Source organism: Lichenostomus cassidix, chromosome 20 (genome assembly GCF_008360975.1).
Source record: "Lichenostomus cassidix isolate B80296 chromosome 20, HeHo_3.0, whole genome shotgun sequence".
In the NCBI taxonomy this organism is placed as follows: domain Eukaryota; kingdom Metazoa; phylum Chordata; class Aves; order Passeriformes; family Meliphagidae; genus Lichenostomus; species Lichenostomus cassidix.
Genome location: NC_139500.1, coordinates 2319592 through 2329261, shown reverse-complemented (window position 1 = coordinate 2329261; position 9670 = coordinate 2319592). Strand labels below are relative to the sequence as shown.

The following is a 9670-nucleotide window of genomic DNA, read 5'->3' as shown; positions in this document are numbered from 1 at the left end:
TTGCCGGGATTCCAGCCGGGAATAACATCACCTTTCCCGCTGGGGGAAGAGCTTGTCCAAAGCCTCTGCATATTTAATACTGAAATACATTTTTCCCAGCTGGAGAAAGGCTGTGAGAGCTCCGGGCTGAGACAGAGGGTGACTGAGATGCTCCCTGTGGATTTATCAGAGCCAGGACTTCTCCCAAAGCTTTGCTCTGTGCTCAGGTGCCAGCCTGGAGCATTTCCTTGTCTTTGTGTAGTGCCTGCTAGATTTTTTTCCTTTGTATACTAAACCCAAAAATTAGCTTTGCACTTGTTTGTTGTTTTTTTTTTTTTTAAAAAAAACAGACCTGTAATTACAGATTTTGAGTCAAGTCCTCAGGAAACAATCAATATTGGGAGATCATAAGTTACAGAACGTTGTGCAGCTACATTAAAAGAGAGACTTTACGTGAATAGAAAAAAAAAATAAAAAAAGGAAAATACATTTATCTGACGTACACAGAGAATAAAAATAAGAAACCAGTCCAATAAGAAACCAGTCCAATAAGAAACCAGTCCAATAATAAACCACTTTTGCTCCAATACACAGCAAACATCCCCACCCAGCCACCGTGCCAATGATACTTCCAGGCAAGATCAGAACAGTGGAGAAGAAAATACAAATTTAATTCTTCCACATCTGCTGCCGTGGGGATCTGCAGTGCACCAGGCAGGAGGAATTCCCAGCAGGAATTCTGAGAGGTGACTGCAAACTGATGCCAGGAGGAGCAACGACAGCGGAGATGGTTTGCAGTTCCCTCACTCCATCATGGCCCTGAACTGCTGGATGTATTTCGCCAGCTCCTCTGTCTGATCCTGCAGCTCCCTGGTGGCCTCAGCGTTGGGGTATTTGATGGCTGCACTCTTGGTGGCCAGCGCCAGGTTCTTGAGGAGGCTGCAGAAGCGGCTGCTGCAGTGCAGGACGTCGCTCCGAGCCTCCCTCTCCTGCGTCTCCTGGCACAGGGAGTCCACCAGCTTCTGCCCCACCATGATGATGAGTTTGCTGTGGGAGATGAAGATTTCGGGAGGCTGCTGGTTGCTCAGGCTGGCGGTGAACACGCCGAGGGCTTTGTGCAGGGCGGCAAAGCACAGCCTGCCGGCCTCTGGCAGAGGGATTTTCCTGGCAGGGTCCTGCCTGCTGGGATTCACAGTCTTTTTTGCACATGGCAAAACCTGGGGAAAGGGTTAAAATAAAAATGGGTTCAGCCTGGTGGCACACGCTGGTTGGTTTTTTTGGTTGCTCTACCCTAAATTCTTGTGGTCTCCAAATTGCCCCACCCTGGAGCCTTTACAGTAATTTCTCTTTCCGTAAAGTGTTGGAAATTCTCCCGATTGCCTTTTTTCCCCCCTAAATACAATTTTAATAATGGCACACAAAGTGCTGGTGCCAAACACCATTCCTTTACACAGGCAGGGCTTGAAGCTTTCAAATAATACAAAACATTGATCTTTAATGGGCTTAATCAGGGTTATGAATGATTAAAATGCACAAAACAAGAGTCAATTTTGTGCCAGTGCAGGATAAGATATTTTGAAATGCTAATTGTCACAGCCTTATCCCAAATGATGCTGAAAGGCAATAAAATGAACTGTATGACTTTAAACTGGAGTTGTTTGTTTGAGGAAAATAAGTGTTTTTCACAGGTTTTCAGCAGTAATTCTGGGAAGATTATTCTGAGAAGCAAATAAGTCTCTGTGAATAGATGTATGTCTGAATGCAAATTACTCAGAGTTTTAGCAAGCACAGAAATCAGCGACTAAAAGGCCTCATAAATAACAGTTTTCAAAGTCAGAAATACCTTTGTGTTTGACTCTGTGCTCTTCTTTGCTACTTCTTTACCTGAAATGACTTTCTGTGCCTGTTACAAATTGAAATGAAAGCAAAGTTGAAACAACTACATTAAAGAATTTAAATACAAATGTGTTTTTCTCTTATTTCATGGGGAAACAAATGCTTGTTCTGTAGCCTTCATGTTCCAGACAGAAATGGTGAATTTATTAGAAGGAGCTGTAGGTTTTTTCCTCCTAAAAATGTGTTTGGTCCTGCAAGATCTAAGACTGAAACCAACAAAACATTTCAATATAACATTCCCTAAATTTTAAGGACAAGCAGCATTTCTTTGGGAAACCAAGGGAGATATTCTTAGTAGGTATTTTAGTAATTCTAAAGAGATTCTAACAATCATCCAGAATTATTCTAACAAATAAATGTAATAATTCAGAGTTTAATTTCTATGAGAACAGGATTTCCACGACACCTCAAGTTAGGAAGGAACATCTCTTGTCATGCCAGAGCCAAACACAATGGAGGGGCAGGAAGACAACTGTGAGGGAAAAGAGAAGACAGGAATTGCTAACTTCCAGATAAAATCTGTTTCCCAAATGGATTTAAACTGGCATGATGGAAAAAATGTTTGATTTTCTCTATTGATTAAAATTACTGCTCACTCTACATGTGCACTGTCCCAAAATCCTGAATCCTGGAAAAGTCTGGAAAATGGGATGTAGTGCAAACTGAACCTGGCACTGGTGCAAAGGTACAATAGTGCTGAGAGTGAATAGCTTCATATCTGCAAAAGGTGAAGAATATAATGAGTAAATCCCAGTTTCACTGACCTGTAACTGGACGTAATCACAATCCTCAGTGGCATTTTCTTCTGGTTTCTCCGAAGGAACCCAGCACTGGCTGGGTTTCTGAGGAGCATTTCTCTGGAGTGACTCAATTTCCACCCTCCTTGGCATTGGGATTGGTTTTGCCATTTTGCATTCTGGCTCCACTTTGGATTGCTTGGTCTCTTGCTGCTCCTCGTTCTTCCTGAAGAGCAGCTTCCCGTTGGCGATGATGATGGATACAAACCTCTTGATATCCTCTGGAATCGTCCTGGCCACCATAACGAAGCGATCCAGGTCATCAGGGCTGTTCTGGGGCTTCCTGAGCACCAGAGCCTCCAGGGACCAGCTGCAGTTGTTGAGAGCTTCCCTCGTTTCTGTCAAGATTTTGTAGGAGTTCATTAGGATTTCAAGCTGCTTTTTAATTCTGGCCTGCAGGTGGTTATCAGTGAGGTTGGAGGCATTGCCCTTCAGGCCTTGAGCGAAGGCCAGGAACTCTCCCATCGACACCTTGATGTGATCCACTGCCCTGTGGATCTCCTCCAGGCTTTTCTCCAGGTGCTCCTGCAGTCTCCACTTGCTGCTCACGAAGATCATTAAGCTGGCGATGGAGCTGTTCACGCTGTGCTGCAGCCGAGTCAGGGTCTCGATGGCAGCTTCCAGCTCCAGTTTGATCTCTGGCACAGCCTCTGGTGATGGGGACAGAGTAGAAAAGAACTCAGTAGAAGAGCTGGAGGATGAGGAGAGCGTGCTGCTTCTGCTGTCCACACCAGAAACACACAAACTGTCTTTTTCTAGTTTGGCATCCACAGAGAGCTGAGGAGAAGCACCACGTGCTTGGTCTCCAGCGCCATCACTGTTCTCCATCTCCTTCCTGCAGTGCCCAGCACTGGGCAAACCTTTGGGAATATCATAAACATTCTCCTCAGAGATGTGATTCTCAGCCCTGGCAGCCAGGAGGCTGGGGGGAACCTCAGAGCTGCCGTTGTGCAGCAAAGGGAGAGCATCCCGCGAGGATGGAACGTCATAAAGCAGGATTTCCGTAAGCGTTAATTTCCTCTGGCTCGGTGGAATGTCGTATAATTGCGGATTTCCAGCCTTGGCCTCGGTGGTTGTGGTGTGGGCTTTGTACCTGGCTGGGGGAATGTCGTACAGCACCTGCTTCTCCACACACTGGCCGGCAGGGTTCGGCTTGAATCCGGAATTTTCGGGGGATACCGGAATATCGTAAATCCATTCTGACTTCCGGGGGTTTGGCAAAGTGTTGTAATGGCCCCAGCATTTTTTTGGAGATTTGTTTTCGGAGTCATCAAGGTCTCTTTTGGGAGGGACGTCATATAGCTGCAACAGAGCACAGAGGGCTTGTAAACAGTCTTTTTAAACAAGAGATGAGAAACAAAACTGAATTATTGGAGCACGGATATATGTGCAGCTCCACTGATGTCAATGGAACTGCACCACAAAAAGGCTGCCCATGTTTTTTATTTTCTAACATGCACAAGCTGCAGGTATAAAAGGTAAAATATTTGGGGCACGGGTGATTAATTCCTACAGTCCGCAGCCAGTGAAATCAGTAGACATTTGATTTTTCCCATTCCCATGCATACCCTGACAAACAATAAATCACCAACAGACACCACTGACTCTTCTCAAACATCTTCAATGAATTTAAATTTTCACTTGATACAGATATGTGTGTGTACAGCTGGAGTCCAAGCTGGAAAAGGGAAAAGCAGGACCATTTGCTGTGTAAGAAACAGTGGGGAAGAGATGGGAAACCTGTCCCTGCTCCAAGCCAGGCATCCCAGGAGTGACAGATTATTCTCTTGTGTTCACTAAGCCTTACTTACATTGCCTGCTGGTGATTCTTTCTGGCTGCCAGCTCCTGTTTTTTCGGGGTTGGATGGGATGTTGTAAAGCTGGCTTTGCTCTGCCTGGAAGCTCTCAGTGGATCTGCCAAGCCCGGAGCTCCTCCGTGTGCTGGGGGGAGTGGCACCGCTCTGCTCAACGGGAAAAAAGGGTTGATTTTGATCCTTTTTAGAGCCTGCTGGGGACTTGGGTGGGATCAAAGGGTTTGGCTCTGAGCAGGGATCACCCCCTCACACCGAGGGGTGACTGCAGGAGATGTGTGGGTAACTCGATAATGATGGAGTGAGCTCAACCCTGCAGTGCCAGGGGAGGCTCTCTGGACATTCTTCAGTCCCACTGACACCTTTGTGGGGTGGGTGACAGCATGGGGCTGGTGGCTGTCCCACCCTGGTAACCTGCACAGGCTGAGGGGTGGAGGAAATGGGACAGTCACTGTCCCCAGGGGAGTGGGACAGCACTGAGGACAGGATTGTGTAACAGGACACGTCACGGGGACGTGACCAAACCCAGGGTGTGTTTTTCCCAGGAGGTGGGTGGAGGGGGTGACATTTAGTTTCTTTGAGAAGATGCATTTGTGACTCTTCTCTGACCATCCCCAAATCCCCCCGACCCAATGACACAACCACATTTCCTTGTGGGTTCCAAGGCAGAGAGGTTGACACTGATACTGTGAATTCAGGAAGACATCAGTAGTGTCAACCTCTCTGCCTTGGAATCCATAGGGAAATGCCTTACTAATAGAAAAAATGGAAGTGTTCATTAGAAAAGCACCAGATTTAAGACACGTTGCTCTAAATTCCTAAGAAACGCCGGAGAACTGAGGTTTTGAGCTAAAAATAGATGATTTCCTTCCCAATTTTACAAAAAGCCAACAGAGTGAGAGTAGAATTGCCCTCCAGATCTATTCTGAGGTGCTTCAGGGTGCCAGCTGCAGGGAGGGGAGCAGGGCAGGACTCACCTGGGTGAGCAGGGACTCTTGGGGCTGCCTGGAGGGGACATCGTACACCTCAGCCCTGATGTTTGGGGCTGAAGCTCGGCAAGCTCTCGGCAGAGTAAACAGGTGCTTGGAGGGGAGAGAAAACAATTCTCATAAAACTGTGTCGGTAGGAAGGTCAGAACAGCTTTGATAAACTCATTTAGCTGAGCATTCACTCAGTGATTCCAATGAAATTTGGAGTAATCATTCTTAAGTGATAAAAGCCTTCACCTCTCCACTGAAGGTCAGAAAGAGGAACTGACCTTACAAGCAGAAGGATATTTATTTCCCCATAATTCTCCCTTGCCAGCATTGCTGGTATATTTTAGATAAGATCAGAACTGGCACACACATAGCAAAGACAATCTGCCTTACTAACCATGGGACAGAAAAGGTTTGGAGAAAATCCAGCTGCAGTTATCACTTAAATCTTTCGACTGCCCAAAAGCAGAACCACTTAAAAAAGGAAGTGGGGAAATTTTGACTTCTCCAAGCCCACAGAGTCACTGGGTCAAGCCATATTTGATGTAAGAGCAGCAGAAAGGTGCAGGCTGAGTATTATTCAGTAGTTATGAATGTGGAACCATGGCAGTAGAACTATGGCAGGAGAACCAGAAGGTGCCCTGTGAGTGAAGCAGGAGAGATGAAGCTTCTCTGCGGGGTGAAAACACCCAGGCTCTGAGGGATTTCTCTTTGTTTCATTGCTCAAAGGCTTGGAGTGGCTTTTCCCAGCTGCTCAGAGGACAGCTGAGTATGCCAGGAGCTTTGCCAGTTGTCCCACAGGATCTCTGTGGGTTAGTCTGGATCGTTCTGTGCTCCCTGAGCTCCCCTGCCTTGGGGACAGCTTGTGACCACCAGGGTGCAGCTGGTGTGGGGACAGCTGGGACACTGTGCCACAGGCAGCCCCACTCTCAACTTCTGGATGATAATCACAGGCTGGGACATTTCTTTTTCATTCTTAGTTAGACTAGAAATGGCTTAGGTGGATAAATTAATGAAGTGAGACAGGGAGAGCCAAGGAGCTCTTCTGCTGGGCCATTCATCCAGATAATGACCAGATGACATTTTCCACCTGATTTGCTGGTACAACATGGAAAATTCGTAGCAATCTCTCAATCAGTTTGCAAAAGGCTCCTTTAGGTCAGGGATGTGGAGAAATCAGATCACAGCGAGTGCAAAAGGGTCTCCTGTAGCTGTTACTGGGTTTGGGTTTGAGTTATGGTTGTGCACTGCAGCTGCAGTGCTGAAAATGAGGGTTTGGTCAGCAGGAATGCCCTGGGTTTGTCTGTTTTCCAGCACCCACCTGCCACCCAGCAGGAAGAAGTATCTTGGTTTCCATTGTTTGCTTCCACACAGCAGGAGGAAAGGTGGCTGATGGAGCCCCATAAATCAAATGATCATTAAATCAGCCTCAAAGGCTGTGTAGCTGAATTTTCTTCCTTTTCCTTGTTCAACTACAATTTCTAATGTGATTTTCATGTACAGAATAAAGAGCCATCCAGGGCTGAAGAACTCATGGGAATGAACAAAATCTTGCACTCTATCCCCACCTGCTCTATTTCCCTTTCGTTATGAAATATTCCCCATTCATATTCCCCTGAAGAAAGCACAAGTTTTTATCTTAAGGCACTTGATGCAGCATGTAATCAAATTGCATGTTTCATGTGTGTGTTTCATCTGAATGTCAAACACGAGGAGCTGGGAGAGAGGAGAGCCAGGCCAGGGAGCTGCAGTGAAACCCTGGAAAATCAGGTTGCTCTCACCCTGTACATCCTGATCACTGCCTCAGCAGCAGCAAAAACACAGAGGGAGAGAAACTGGTGGAGGGCATACAGAAAACTCTGTGTGCTTCTGCACATCTGACCGAGGCTGCTGCTTCCTGCAAACCTGGTGACACCTCGAGTAGCACATTGAGGTGCTGGAGACAGTACAAACCAGACCAAACCCAGCAATCACACAGCAAAGGGTGATTTTTTCAAAATTATGAATCATGTTCCTGTGCAGATGGATGCAAAGACCCCACGTGTGCCCAGAGGACTCTGGATGGCTGCGCACTGTGGCCCGTCAGAGGAGAAAGTTCTGTGTCTTGTTATTTTAGCTTTGTAAATCATTTATAGATTCTCCCAAACAAATGTTATAGTTTTTACTTCCTGCCCTATTTTACAGCTGTTCTAAACTGTCAGAAAGGCGAGGGAGTACAGAATATAGAGACTCATACGCTGCCCAGAGCAGCATTTCTCCCATAATACTGTAAACTGCAGTAAAATTGATGGGAGTTTCCTAAACACCATCATTCTTCTGCTGGAAATCCCACTGAGCATCTCAAGCTTTCTCCTTTCCCCACTCCCAATGACTCTTTTACCAACACCACCATTATTTTCAGAGCTGCCTTCACTCTCACCTGGTGCGTGGAGCGCTTGGTCCTCTCGCTGAGCAGCTGGGCAGCCAGGGCTGGCACCTGGTACACGGCCTGGGCAGGGCTGCCCGAAGCCCTGGCCGGAGACTGGACCCAGCCCTCCATCTTCTCGTAGGTGGCCGACAGCGCGGGCACGGAGGGCACCTGGTAGATGTTGTGTCCGGCCGGCGGCTCCGTGGGCTCCCCGCGGGCAGGAGGAGGCCGAGGGCTGGCCGGAGCGGCCGGCAGGAGCTGCAGGCGGTTGGCCGGAGCCAGGCCGTGGCGGCCGTGCAGGGAGCATCGCCACCAGCCCTCGCTGCCCGGCACGTGTCGCTCCAGCACCGTCAGGATGTCCCCTCTGCGGAACGCCAGCTCGTCCGAGCACTCGGCCTTGTTGTCGTAGAGCGCCTTGGCCAGGCTGTGCTGGGGACACGAGGACACCGACATGGTCACACCCACGCCAGGGCTCTTCCCCTGGTGGTTCTCCCCACCGCCAAGTCGGTTTGGTTCACCCACCCATTTGCACTCTCAACAACCTCTGCCCGAGCGTTGGCTTCAGACAGTTAAACTGTTGCAGTTTCAAACTGCGTGTTATGTCTGTTATGTTCAGGGCACTGAAGAAATAGGTGATAGTTATATTATTGCAATATATTTCTTCCTCACCTTTCCCCCCCTCCCCAAGGCTCTTGAAGAGCACTGCTAGCGTTTATTATTTTGATTTATTATATTAGGGTTAAGTATATTAGACTTCTAAGCTCAAACACAAGAAGTTTCACCTCAATGTGAGGAAGAAGCTCTTTCCATGAGGGTGGCAGAGGCCTGGAGCAGCTGCCCAGGGAGGGCATGGGGTGTCCCTCTCCAGAGCCATCCCAGACCCACCTGGATGCTCTCCTGTGTCACCTTCTCCATGTCACCCTGACTTGGCAGTGGGGTTGGACTGAGTGATTTCTAGAGGTCCTTTCCAACCCTAATGATACTGTGATGAGTTATGAACATCCCTGTATGAAAAATAGGTGTTTCTCCCATCGGCATTTTGGGAATTCTTCATCTCACACTTACTCATTACAAGATCATAGAATCATGGAATGGCTTGGGTTGGAAGAGACTTGAAGATCATCCCATTCCACTCCAGCCATGGGTAGTAGGAACACCTTCCACTATCCCAAATTGCTCCAAGCCCTGTCCAGCCTGACCTTGGACACTTCAGGGATCCAGGGGCAGCCACAGCCAGCAGGGAGCTTTAGTCACCCCAGGCATTTGTGCAAAGGGCAGAGAAAGCGGTGGATGTCATTTTTTAGGGTTTTTCAGTGCAAGATAGATTTTGCTCTCAGCTTTAAAACAGGACTGCTTCCCAGTCCGTGGGGCACTGGCTGTGTGTCAGCATGAGTTTCTTATCACCAAGTGCCAGCAATGTCCAGAGAGATAGCACCCAAATAGGAAACGTGATGCCTTGTATTTTTGTATTTTTGTCCAGAGCATTTGCTGGGGAGCAGCAGCTGGCTCCGAGCTGCAGCAGAAGAAACCCAATTTGTCAGCTCAGCTGGTGACAAGGGCTCGTTGTTGGCTGCAGGCGTTTGGTGGTCGGGGTGGCTGTGAACAATGGTGGTTTTGTGGGACCAGGGCAGCTGCCAGGGATGGACAGCAGCCCCTTTGGCCTCCTATCCCAGCCTGAGAACACCGGAATCCACTTTGGATTTGGACAATGCCAAATTTTGGAGTCAGGCCTCCAGGAATCCCCTCCTGGGGCAGCCCTGGGCTCCATACACAGTGAAAAAAAACCAAGGGAGAACAGCCAAC

At 48.0% G+C, this 9670-nt stretch overlaps 1 protein-coding gene across 1 annotated transcript; it reads right to left on the bottom strand.

The window, feature by feature from the left end:
• Positions 1–629: 629 nt before the first annotated feature.
• CASS4 (Cas scaffold protein family member 4) lies at positions 630–8421 on the bottom strand. The gene is made up of 6 exons (XM_085079026.1): positions 7880–8421; positions 5461–5565; positions 4484–4633; positions 2640–3974; positions 1823–1882; positions 630–1196 (listed from the first exon to the last, which is right to left on the bottom strand). The coding sequence occupies exons 1-6, from the start codon at positions 8318–8320 to the stop codon at positions 783–785; spliced, it is 2505 nt and encodes an 834-aa protein (XP_084935152.1). The 5' UTR covers positions 8321–8421; the 3' UTR covers positions 630–782.
• Positions 8422–9670: the final 1249 nt, after the last annotated feature.

What these genes read in the sequence shown, in the direction of transcription:
- CASS4 (XM_085079026.1), bottom strand. Translation starts at nt 8,320, where the DNA reads ATGTCGGTGTCCTCGTGTCCCCAGCACAGCCTGGCCAAGGCGCTCTAC. An exon ending in AAGAGTCCCTGCTCACCCAG is followed by an intron (nt 4,634 to 5,460) that starts GTGAGTCCTGCC and finishes CCCGTTGAGCAG; the next exon opens with AGCGGTGCCACTCCCCCCAG. An exon ending in GCACAGAGTCAAACACAAAG is followed by an intron (nt 1,197 to 1,822) that starts GTATTTCTGACT and finishes CCCTTTCCCCAG; the next exon opens with GTTTTGCCATGTGCAAAAAA.